The sequence below is a fragment of the Macadamia integrifolia genome, chromosome 14, assembly GCF_013358625.1.
Source record: "Macadamia integrifolia cultivar HAES 741 chromosome 14, SCU_Mint_v3, whole genome shotgun sequence".
NCBI classification, from domain to species: Eukaryota; Viridiplantae; Streptophyta; class Magnoliopsida; order Proteales; family Proteaceae; genus Macadamia; species Macadamia integrifolia.
In genome coordinates this window covers 27,477,462-27,489,461 of record NC_056570.1, presented here as the reverse complement: position 1 = coordinate 27,489,461, position 12,000 = coordinate 27,477,462, and the positions used below count along the sequence as shown (strand labels likewise).

The window sequence follows — 12,000 nt, the reverse complement described above, 5'->3', positions numbered from 1 at the left end:
CCCCCCACCCCCCAAAAAAAAAAAGGAGAAATTTTCTAATCCTGCAAATTTTACCCCCATATTTTGATTACTACGTATCCTCTGCATGGTCATCATTGTTGGTTCCTATGCTTTATCATGCCAAATGTCAATTTCTGCCTGCGGTTTGTTGCGGTTTTACTCTGGGACCTGGAATGAACTTGCATCTCATATTGCAGGGTCTAAAACTGGACTTCCCGAACCGCAGAAGGGTACAGAAGTGCTGAATGAGATGGACTTCTCCAGTGTTGTAATCATTGGAGATCCATTTAACAATACCAAAACCTCTTGTTCTCCTTTAAATGATGGTTTTGAAGCTAGGTTTGAAGAGTCAAGAGAAGGGGAGGTGAGTAGTAAAGTTATGGGGGATGAATCTAGCTCTCTAAAGATATCCCCTTGCCCCTTCCAGAAGTTGAACGGTTCTCTACCTAAATTGAAAGAAACAAAAGAGGAAGTTAGTGGTACAACCCTGGCAGTTATGTCAAAAAACCTGACTTCCTCTTCTGGTCCCAGCCAAAGTGCTTATGGCATCATTCCTAGAGAATCCAAAAGGGAAATTGGTGTTGGAGAAACAACTCAACCGATTGAAAACACATTAAAATCCTCTTTAAAGTGTTCAGGTGCTAAGAAATCTGCCCGCAGCGTTTCCTGGGCTGATGAGAGAAAAATCAGCAATGAATACAATGGAAATATTGGCAGTGTTAGACAGATGGGGGAAGTGCCGGAGCATGCTGAGGGCTCATCCAGATTGAATGTAGAAGCTGATGATAGTTCTGTATGGCTTGCATCTGCGGAAGCTTGTGCATCCGCATTAAGCCAGGCAGCAGAAGCTGTTGCTTCTTGTGAATCTGATGTGTCCAATGCTGGTAATAATTGTGTGCCTTTTGTTAGTTTTCTGGTTTATCAGGTTGTGTATTTTACTGAGGCTCCTTGTTCTCTCTATTGAACATCAAAAAAAAGTAATGGAAGCTGGGATTACAATATTGTCCCATGCACAAGATGACGATGAAGAAAATTATGAGGAGAATGTGCACGAACTAGAGCTGATTAGGTTGGCACAAAAGCCTGGGTTTGCAGATTTTGAATCACATGACACAATGTATCGTGACTCCTGGTATGACACTGTGCCAGAGGGCTTCAATCTGGGTGTAAGTTTTTCATGCCTTGATGTTATTTTTAACTGTTGAATGGACATTTATTGAGCTTTTTTTTTTGGTTGGAATGAGTGTTCAAGGTGTCCCCTAGGCATCTAGGGACCCTTTGCTGGAAATACCCCTTGGTCGCCTAGGTGACGCCTTGATTTCCCCCCTCCACTGCCTAGGATCGCCTAGACTCTGGCCATTATGAGTGTAGTTGCAAAGAAGTGAAGGTTAAGGATTTTGTTGCAACGGTGATTCCTTGCTTCTTTTGATGACCAATGATATAAATCCTGAAAACACAACCTTTCTCCTGGAGAAAGTGTAGTTCCCACGACCTTTGTTATCCCTTTCTCTCCCTCCCTCACTGGTGATATGTTCCATTTTTTGCTTTTGAACAAATGTAATGATAAAAAAATGGCCCTCTGCCTTTGACGACACTTTTCCACACAAATAAGACCTCCATACTTCCCTCACTTCACTTCACTTCATTTGGTAGGCTTCTAAACATTGCCTAAAACACAATTTATTGGATTATTTGAAGTTCTATTTTATTATTGAGTATTTACTGGATTTCTCGTGTAAGTTATCATCATTTGCAACCATGTTCATGGCACTATTCGGCTGGATTACATCCTCCTCTCTGGCATATATATATGGACGGGATGAAAGCTCCTGTGAAGAGTTTTCAGTGGTTAATGGAAGGGAGTACCCTTGCAAGAGAGTCTTGAGTGATGGTCGGTCTTCTGAAATCAAGCAAACTTTAGCTAGTTGTCTTGCTCAGACATTGCCAAGCTTAGTTATGGATCTGAGGCTGCCAACTCCAGTATCTGCTTTGGAACAAGGCTTGGTATTGATTCTGAACTTTATTGCCTATTAATCTGTCTATGTTGTGTTTTTCAAATTAATTTATTCAAGTTTGTCTCTTATGTACTGTGATTGGGTACTTTTGAGGTTTATGCATGTGGTGCTTTCATTGGCCATTTCTGAACCTATGTCAGCCATATAATATCTTTTTGTAGGTTGGGTACAAACTCAGGATATGTATGACGAGCCCATCTAACTTTTTTCTGGGTACTAGTCTAAAACAAAATTGAGAGTGGGAATAACATGAAGTGGTTTAGTACCTATATGCCCATGTATGTCCACCTGCAGCCATCTACCCTAAGTTCGGATTTAATGAAATAATTTTCCCTTATCTCCAGGACCTTTGCTCCTTAATATCGTTTTTTCCCTTGTGTTTCTTTATTATATCTATTATTCTAAGCGAATTTTTATGTAAAGTACAAAGACCAGGTGTCAGTCTTGCAATATTACGCATAAATAATTTTTGTAGAAAAAGGAAATGAATAACTATGAGGAAACCATCTCTCACTTTCTAGTGCGAGGAACTAGCATCTTTTCTTGTATTCTCATAGCCATGCTATTTGGTACTTATGTCTCAAGAATATTTTTATACAGGGGCACTTACTGGATACAATGTCATTTCTGGATGCACTACCACCTTTCAGAACAAAACAGTGGAATGTGATTATTCTAGTGTTTATTGATGCTCTTTCAGTGTCTAGATTTCCTGCACTTACCCCATACATGACTAGTAGGAGGATGCTGCTCCACAAGGTGAGGTTATCATTACTGGGATCTAATTGATGTTATTCTAATTTCTTGTTTTCTTTATGATGCCAACATCCGATATCTTATTTATGGAGTTCCCACGAAAACATCATTATGGCGTGTTGGATTGAGTCCGTTAACAGGTAGATCGGCCTCCGGTGTTTGACATATAAAAATTTCATCATCAACCAACAAGTATTTGTCATATTTTGCAGAAAATCATTTTTAGGAAAAATTCCTTTTCCTAGATTTGTTGAATATGGCCAAATCTTCACCATAATTAGTTTCTCTCATTGTAATTTTAATACTACCTGCACAAAGCCACTGTAATTAGCACATCTGTTATTGAAAGTAAGGCTGCTATCAGAATTATTGAAATTGACTACAGGATTTGGGCATCTTCGTACTGGTTAATGGATATAATTTTCTGAGTGGGTTAGTCAGGTTTGGTAGATCACAAGCAGAAAATAAATTGGGAAAGAGCTGGCAATTTCTAGTGTTTCTGCACCTTGCTTTTACCCATGCTAACCCAGGGAATTGATCATGTCCTCCCTCTCACACAAAAACCGAAGTGGATCATTGAAAGGATAAGCCAAGGTTGCTTGACATATATTTTGGAATTTCAGTGATACAATAATTGTCATTATTTATTAAAAGATAATGGTTATAGGTTCTAATATATCTGCTAGCTAACTGGCTTTGGCCTTGGTTTTGGTTTCTTAGAAGTACTATTGAAAAAATTCAGCAAGTTGACTTGTATGTGAAAGGTGTGGTAGTGAAGTGAAGTTTTACTCCCAAACATACCTTGTTATGTTGAGATGAATTTAAGAGAAACATGCAGCCTTGTTTACAAATCTGCAAGCAAAAATTAAAATTTTAGTTTTTTCTTAATAACCCAACACTACTCTCTCACTACTGAAGTCTTAATTTATGGCTAGAAGCTGTTAACATCTTCCCTCTAAAACAACAGTACTCCCACAGTTCCAATTCAGTCACCAGTTTTACTACAAATATGTAGGAGCTCATAAATAAGAGGTAGGACAAAATGGAAAGCTGAGAAACAGAAGATGAAAACAAGTATTTATTTAAGTTTCGGGTTGCATCCTTATGACAAAAATTAAAAGCTCCTCCACGCCTACCATAAAGTGTTCATTCATTCTTAGCGCATCCGAGGTGAGGTGAAGTGAGTTGAAGTGAGGTGAAGAAACAAAGGCTTATCTACAAATTGTAAGATGAAAGAAAGAAGCAGTAACAGTTGGAGATTGATGAAAGACTGATACTGGAGTATTTATGTTCTATCAGGAAGAATTCACCAACCCTATATCATATGGCTGTTGTTTGCAGCCAAAGAATTTGGATACAGTATTTATAATTGTCTTGGGGGATGGAGTCTTTACCTCTTTCATGTAGCGAGGACGATGTGCGAGTAGCAAACCTGATGGCTCAAAGAACCCTCGTCCTTATTGGTGTTATTGTCTAGCATGGAGATGGAGGGTCAGGACCCAGGATCCTCCAATTGGACCAACATTATACTTACAACAGTCCATGCACAATACAAATTACAGGGCTATATGTCCTATTTAGAGCTTGGGTTTGATCAATGTTCAGTTATTTGACTGTTGAATTAGACCAACGTCGAACCCAACTGGAGGTGGTTAAGCCATTTTCCTTAGTTGGTGTTGAGTTTTGCAATGTGGTTATATGATTTGATTTTTTTTTTTTGGGGGGGTGGGGGGTTACTTTCATCTCTAGAAATGACCTACAGAGCACTGAGCAGGTGCAAAATGGGAACCAAGATGGATGTCTTTTTGCATATTTTGGACTGTATTTTGTCATTAGGCATGATGGTATGTAATTTGTCGATGAAAGTTTGATGGTGTATTTCTATCATCATGGTCATTTGGTAAAGATTACCATTTCACCTAGACTAGTATAGATTTATCTTTTTCAATTACCATATCTGAAATTTTAAGAGACACAAAGATTTTAAATTTCACACAACTTTTATCCAATCCTTATAGATGTGCAAAATGCTGTGACTGAATTGTACGTCTGTATTTCTCAATGTAAGAATTGTTCTTGTTCTGAATTTCTCAATGTAGGATTTGTATTATTTTCATTTGCTATGCTGATGTGCTCTGTTGGATATGATTTATTAAATTATAGATTTTTTTTTTTAAATCTATTGTTGCTTTCTGCTCTTAAGGAAAATTTGCTTTGCCCCTTCTTATCATGGTGTTCTCTTGTTTTGTCTTCCCTTCCGAAGCAGGTGCTAGATGGTGCAGGAGTTAGTGTTCAAGAGTATGAGACCATGAAGGATATTGTTATGCCACTTGGACGGTTACCTCAGTTCTCTACTCAAAGCGGAGCTTAACCGAGAACAGAAAGTAAAATTTGTTTGGTTAGTCATAAGTGGGGGTAATTAGTGATGTTTTTACTTGGGTAAAGGAAGGAAGAAAACTTTCATTGCAGTCATGTGAGTTACCGTCAGGATGTGAACCATCTACACTTGCATATACCCACATCTAATATCGAGTATGAATTATATGAGAACTGAAAATTGGCTACAACCTTGAGTGAACTTGATTATCCCTGCTAACCGTGTCTGGGTGCAACCTTGTCACTCTATCTGATAGCAAGTATAAAGGGTAAGGAAGGGAAGTGAAATCAGTTTTGATAGGAAAAAGGTAACTTTTGTAATTATGACTATGATTTAATCTAAAATTCTTTCCATATTTGGTAATTATATTTTTCAGATATAATATTTATAGAAAAATGATGTAGATGTTGTAACAATCTTATTGTTTGTTAGGGTTTTTAATTGTGTGGGTTTCGTGGGTTTTCCTTGGATTGAATATTGAATCGTTTTTATAAGAGACGGTTGATTGGCTGGTTCTGTTTTGGATCTCGATTACAGAAGGCGGCGGTATTATCTCTTTTGTTGTTTTCCTTTTTCTCCATAGATTGAATATTATTATTTTTTTCCCTTTTTCTTTTGCTTGATTAAGTTTTTCTAACTAGAAACCCTGAGTTTTGGTTCATACATAAAATGATTTTAGCTATGGATACTTGGTGTTTCAGGTTGTGGGAAGTTATAGAGTATTTTCTGTCCTGTCTCTGGTTTATGTTGGAGAAGCGATATGGGATTTTTTTGTGTGGAACTGATATGAATTATACTGTTCTTTTTGTCATAAGTAAGTCATCTGGACTCTGGACAATTGGTGAATAGGATTGAGATTTGATCTTTAAGACAATTCTGGAGAACATATGACAGTTAATTCTATGTGAGATTTGTTTGGTTCCAATTTTGTGGTGCTCTTGTTTGGGAGTTCAAAAACCCTGATTAGTGGTTTTAAATTAACTCGAAGAGCCATTTGTGGGAACTATTGACACTTAAACAAGGTTGTTTTGCGAAGTGAGTTGCTGGGATTCATCTTTTTGAATCAAGAACTATCATCTTCATCTGATCTGTGTCCTTTGTTTTATTTGGCCAGATTGCAAATGGGTTATCTTGCTCCGATATTTGCAAATGGTTTATCTTGCTCCTATGATTGCAAATGGTTTATCCTTGCTCCTATGTAAAGGATGATTTATCATTGGAAGCATGATTATATAGAATTGTTGTCCCTCCTACAACTCAAATTTTACATTTTATTTCTAGAAATATCTATGGTAAAAGGAGAATGTAAAATAACATCGCTTGCTGCCTACGTATCAGATTTTTTTGTTTTGGTTTGATTTTCCATGATGTGATTGGGTGAAGCTCAATTCTGCATATGGAAATTCCGAAGTCACTTCCCAAACTAAAGATGTAATGGCATGAGAAAATTGCTTGTAATGGTGAATTTTAATTACCAGGTAAGAAAATATTTTTAGAGCCATATTGCAATTGCTTTTGTAAACGTTATAGTGCTGTTGGAGAGGAAAAAACCCTTTTCAATCAGGCCAAGGTGCTTGATGACAACATCTCTAATTTGTTTTGATGGAAATTCGTCTGCTTCTGATATGGCAAATGGAATTTGAACTTTTTGCACTTCTATTATGTCCAGATGGTGCAAAAGTAAAAATCAAGGATAAAGCTTTGGATAAGTTATCAACTAAACATGTATAATGACAGCTGCGACTTTATTATAGTTTATATGTATAAGTCTCACTGATTTGTAGTGATATGTTAGGTTGATAGTTGACACTTACTATAATTAATCATAACCTATCAATATTTTTATATAAATCCTTGTGTTTGTCTCTACTTGGAATCTTCATGTAGCCAATGTTAAGTTGGGATAAGGTTTTGGATATTGTTTATTGTTGGATATTGCATTCATTATCTCTAATTTGACCATGTCGGTCCCCCACATACAAATTGCTAGATACAAATCGTGTGGCACCTCTTTTCTTGTGCTTATTGGCTTGGTGTGGGATGCAAATTTGGTGTCCCTAATCATGTGGCTCCATGTAGGTATTGTTTCTCATGCAACCGTGGCGTGGGAGATTCTCCCCACTCACGCTGTGGGGTAACCTTCCCCCCAATTTTTTTTTTTTATTCCAAAAGATAAAAACACACATAAAAGCTACATAGAGTAGTAATGTTTATACATCATATCAACATGGAGAGCCAAATGTTTCCTGGTCATGGCCTCTTTGGCAGTACTTTTAATCACAAGAACAAGATTGTTGATAGGTTTAAAATTAAAAGTTGGGTAAATAAAAACAAATATTCTCATTTTCAAATGGAGGAGTATTATTGTCGGCGAAAAAGTGCTTGCAAGTATCACCGGTTCTTACAAAAAACTGAGATAAGTGCTCATCGCTCCATATTGTTCACTTTTCATCCCCTCTCTCTTGCCTTCCTCAACCTATATAGAAATCCCCTTATAATGATTTCACCATTTTTTTCTGTCATCAAATAATTTTCCTGAAATATGATACATTTGCCTTTATGTATAATGGCAAAAATCTAAGCATAAATATTTTTGGTATGGTATGAAGTCCCTGTAACAAGAAGTCATTTTGTGACACAGGGGAAGGGGGATAGAAGTGATGGGTTGAAAAAGTAACGGTAACACCTGAAGTGCAGTGGAATTATTAAAATATCCGTTAGAAATCCAGTATTCAACACACCCAATTATAATAATGAAAATCCTCTTGAGGCTGCTTTGGACTTAAACTGCCAGTGTAGGGTTCAACAACCATACTATCCTCATGTTGTGGGATACGTCTCACATTCATTGCAAAACCATGGTCAAGGGATTCCTTTTCACCATGGCTTAAGGAAAACCTGGTGGTCCTCTTTATATAAAGATCTTAATTTGTTGTAGGTGTGTGATTAGTTGTTCATGGGAAAAGGTTATCTCGTCTTGCTCTATTGAGTAACCTCGCTCAATGGTGTACCATCTGTTAGCCGGGCCTTGGGAGATTGGGATATGAAGTTTCCATGGGGTTCGTTCTCCTTCACCTCTCATTGCAGAACCAGAGTCCAGCAGGTGATCCTTACATAAGATGATGAGTTCCTCATAATTGGCTGCGATGGTATATATGGGTTGTCATGTCAAGCCAACATGCTGTCAGCGTTGTGCGCCGCGGGCTTCGACCATGTCCTGCGTAGGTGTTCGGTTAGCTCCCATAAGGCAACCATATTGATGAAAAGACCTTAATGACTCTCATATATAAATGAACAAGCAAACAAAGCAAATACACGGAAGGGTTGTTGGGATTCAATTGAATGATAAATGACAATTAGCAATGACGACACGTCCAACCTCAGTAAATATTTACAAAAACCCGCGAGTAGCAACTAAAGGTCATAAAACACAGCCCAATGCCCAACCCCTAACTAACTGCACATAAAAAACTACTGCCTACATTTTTCCTTTTTGAAGGAGAGCCTCAAAACAGAATCCACCCTCTCCCGCGAGGATTTTCCCGAAGATATTTATACTTGGCTTCAATTGCCATCCAACAAGTTCTTCAGGCTGCATAGTGCCTCAGCCGAAAGACTGCAGCACCTCAATGCCCTTTGTCTTTGAGGAGATAGCTCCCTCTTATGGTCAGGCGAGGAAATGCAAACAACAATAACAGTAAGGTTGTCAAAGGTGTTTAGACGGAGGGCCTCCATGACCAGATCCCTGGCACACTGCTTTGGGTCACCATGTCGTCGAAGCCCACGGCGCACAACGCTGACAGCATGTTGGCTTGACATGACATCCCATATACCATCGCAGCCAATTATGAGGAACTCATCATCTTCTGTAAGGATCACCTGCTGGAACTCTGGCTCTGCAATGAGAGGTGAAGGAGAACCCCGTGGAAACTTCATATCCCAATCTCCCAAGGCCCTGCTAACAGATAGTACACCATTGAGATACCCATCATCAACAAACCCACCCAGCTCCTCAACACGCTTATGTTCTGATGGATAGATGGGCCTGTGGTCTTGAGACATCTCAATTGCTTCTCCTTTCCGGCAAAGGACTGCCCTGCAATCCCCAACATTAGCGACTAGCAGAAGCCTGCAACAAGGACAGAAGAAGAAGAAGAATCAGAAAACAAACAGAGGCCAACATCACTTTGGTAAATTCACTTGACCAGAACAAAAAATAAATAAAATTACTCCCTATTCTAAAATTGAAGCTTACGGACCTGCCAAGTATAAGGGCAGTGAGTGCTGTCGTGCCAGATGAGTTGCTAACATTACAGTCATCAGCCAAAGCAAGGTCAGCTAGAAGGAATGCTTTTCGGATGGAAGTTTCAACTTCTTCTAAGAGAACATCATCAGCCTCCTCAGATGACTGGGGGAAATCCGCATATTCAAAGAAGAACCTCATTGCATTCTTCCTTAAAAATGTTGCTGCATCAGGTCCTCCATGACCATCAAACACCTACATTAGTTCCCAACTCGGTTAGTAACAGATCAATAATAAGAAGGAAGCTGATATGTGACCACATAAAAGATCAAGAGATGTCAGTTAGATGGTTACCCCGTAAAATGCAATTGGCTCAGGACATCTCATGAGTGACCCCAAATGCATTGAAAGATCATCTATCTGTATATGTTCATCTTCCATGAATCTCCTAGGCCCAATGTCAGCGAAACTTCCTGAACGGATGCTTGGGACAAACGGGAGACCGGCAGATTCAATGTCAGCATCTGAAATGGTGCTCAATGTTCTTGCATCCTGAAGAAATAAGGGACTCCATGATCAGTTATTGCCACACATTAAAACCAAGTAAAATGCAGTTACTGTTAACCGCATCTCAACTGAAGGTGAGTAAAATCATCAAAAGATGCAATTCAAGTATTTCTTTTTCACTATATGATCCCAGGAGGGATAGATAACAACTTACTTACTCGCCTTATCCCAACTAAATGGGTTCGAAAAATGGATCCTATTCTTCCAGTTTATTACGGTCCTAAGCTATACATGTCCTTCCTTGCCACTTCTTCTATAGTTATTTTATGCCTACCTCTAACTCTTTTAGCTCCTTCAATTGGAAATAGATCACTCCTTCGAAACAAGGCTCCCCAAGCTAAAAAAACGACAGTATCACAGAGTCCTCAACTGAAAAACAGGAAACAATTTTCCGTGGCAGTAAAATTTTACATGGAAGGGAAAAGTTCTAGGGTGGCTATGAGCAACCAAGAAGGTAAACCCAAAGAATCCAATATCATGAAGGAAGCCGCAACAGCAACAAAAACATATATATTTGGTTCAGCATAAGAGTAGTCTTCATTTGTACTAAAATATGAGATGTAAAGTCACAAATCGCTTATAATTTATTTCAGGGGAAAAGAAAAGTTTACATACATATAAGACCAATTTCACAGGACATTGAGAAATTTCATGGAAAAGAAGAAAAAAGGAGAAAATATTTCGATTGTTATCTAAAACATGTTCATAAATTGTGAGATATATATATATATTTGATGGATGGAATAACCGAAAGAGAACTGTTTAGAGCCTCCCAAATAGTCTGCTAGATTTGGAGGAACACTAGCAGAACATAGTGGAAGGTCGAGATTGATATAAGGAGCTGCGTTCGTCTCCAAGGCACCGTATTCATAATAAGCCAAAGAGCCAAACTCCAGCCCCATATCCAACACCAATCTTTATTAAGAGAAGCTCCATCAAAAGGAAATTCATTTACAGTAAATTTAGCTTTTAAAATTAATTATAATCGTAAAAAATAAAATTATTAAAAGAAGATTGAAAGAAAACAAAAGCACATGCTTAAATGTGACATAAGATGTCAAATATCACAGAACAACCACTGAAACAAGAATCTCACCCCTTCGGAGCGCAAAATATTGGTCGAGACCGATCCCGGAGCATGAATTTCCGGAAAAAGAGGCGGAGAAGGCGTAGAGACGTTGACAATGTCATCGATCTTCTGAAGATTGCTTCCCTTCGCGATACACCGGTACTGGACATCCAGAACAGAAATGCTCTGGTGACAAACAGTTTCCACTTCTGCTACCATCTCTGATCCACGATCATTACAAAACAACAACAGACGAAGTCCTTCCAAGCCCTCCCTTTCGAGAAATCTCGACAGATACGGCTATTCCTCGCAGAAAACTAGGGTTTCAAATCTTCCTAACGGGATGAAACCGAAAATAAAAGAAAATCCGAGATCAGTTGTGTTTCTTTCCTTCTCAGTCTACAAGCTCTATTCTCTCTTCTGTTTCTCGCCGTTTCTTTCAATTTCGTTTCGGTATCGCCGAGGAAATTCGAACTGGTATTTATAGTTCCGTGCTGGAAACTGGAAACCGAATGCCACTAGAAGCTTTTGGAGTCTAACCGACACGTGGGATATTATAGACCATTTGATTGTGATTCTATAACCTCACGAAACACGTTACATTTCTTGGTTCAGGAGTGTCGCGTGGCCTTTGTGTACACAGTTGTCTCGAATAATATGACCAAAACACCATCCCTACAAAGCAACTATTGCGTACCGTCGTCGTGCGTTGACTTTCTCTGTGGACAAGTCGAGGGTGTTCAGGCCTTATTAAGATGGGGGTAGGGGTTCCAATCGGTCGGACCAATTAATTGGGTTGAGTTGATCAATTATTGGTCCATAATAATTGAATTATAACAACAATAATAAAAAAAATTTATCCTAATTTAATCGGGTTGACTACATGGATCCAAGTAAGGACAATAATTGAACTATAATAAGTATTTGAGTCGGTTAATTGGTCAATAAACTGTAAATAAGTTATAAACTAGTT

At 38.5% G+C, this 12,000-nt stretch overlaps 2 protein-coding genes across 3 annotated transcripts in view; one reads left to right on the top strand and one right to left on the bottom strand.

The window, feature by feature from the left end:
• Positions 1-5,511, top strand: part of LOC122061774 (putative RNA polymerase II subunit B1 CTD phosphatase RPAP2 homolog) — a 7,972-nt gene extending 2,461 nt beyond the window's left edge. Inside the window, exons 4-8 of the mRNA XM_042625234.1 lie at positions 198-884; positions 979-1,166; positions 1,741-2,004; positions 2,616-2,774; positions 5,038-5,511. Of these exons, the coding sequence (XP_042481168.1) occupies positions 198-884; positions 979-1,166; positions 1,741-2,004; positions 2,616-2,774; positions 5,038-5,142 (1,403 nt within the window). The 3' untranslated portion in view covers positions 5,143-5,511. The remainder of the gene's footprint in view (positions 1-197; positions 885-978; positions 1,167-1,740; positions 2,005-2,615; positions 2,775-5,037) is intronic.
• A 2,949-nt stretch (positions 5,512-8,460) lies between these two features.
• Positions 8,461-11,476, bottom strand: LOC122060917 (probable protein phosphatase 2C 2). Of its 2 annotated transcripts, none has more exons than XM_042624022.1 (4): positions 11,055-11,476; positions 9,746-9,943; positions 9,408-9,646; positions 8,461-9,277 (listed from the first exon to the last, which is right to left on the bottom strand). In XM_042624022.1, exons 1-4 carry the CDS (start codon positions 11,244-11,246, stop codon positions 8,713-8,715), a joined length of 1,194 nt encoding a protein of 397 aa, XP_042479956.1. In that variant the 5' UTR covers positions 11,247-11,476; the 3' UTR covers positions 8,461-8,712. The 2 variants fall into 2 exon arrangements, with proteins under 2 accessions (XP_042479956.1, XP_042479958.1); XM_042624024.1 differs by lacking the exon at positions 11,055-11,476 and adding an exon at positions 10,233-10,647.
• Between the last annotated feature and the right edge of the window lie 524 nt (positions 11,477-12,000).

Excerpts from the sequence above, each read along its gene's own strand:
- LOC122060917 (XM_042624022.1), bottom strand. The coding sequence starts at position 11,246 with ATGGTAGCAGAAGTGGAAACTGTTTGTCACCAGAGCATTTCTGTTCTG. Across the intron at positions 9,647-9,745 it reads AGCCAATTGCATTTTACGGG|GTGTTTGATGGTCATGGAGG; the intron begins GTAACCATCTAA and ends GAACTAATGTAG. Across the intron at positions 9,278-9,407 it reads ACTGCCCTTATACTTGGCAG|GCTTCTGCTAGTCGCTAATG; the intron begins GTCCGTAAGCTT and ends TCCTTGTTGCAG.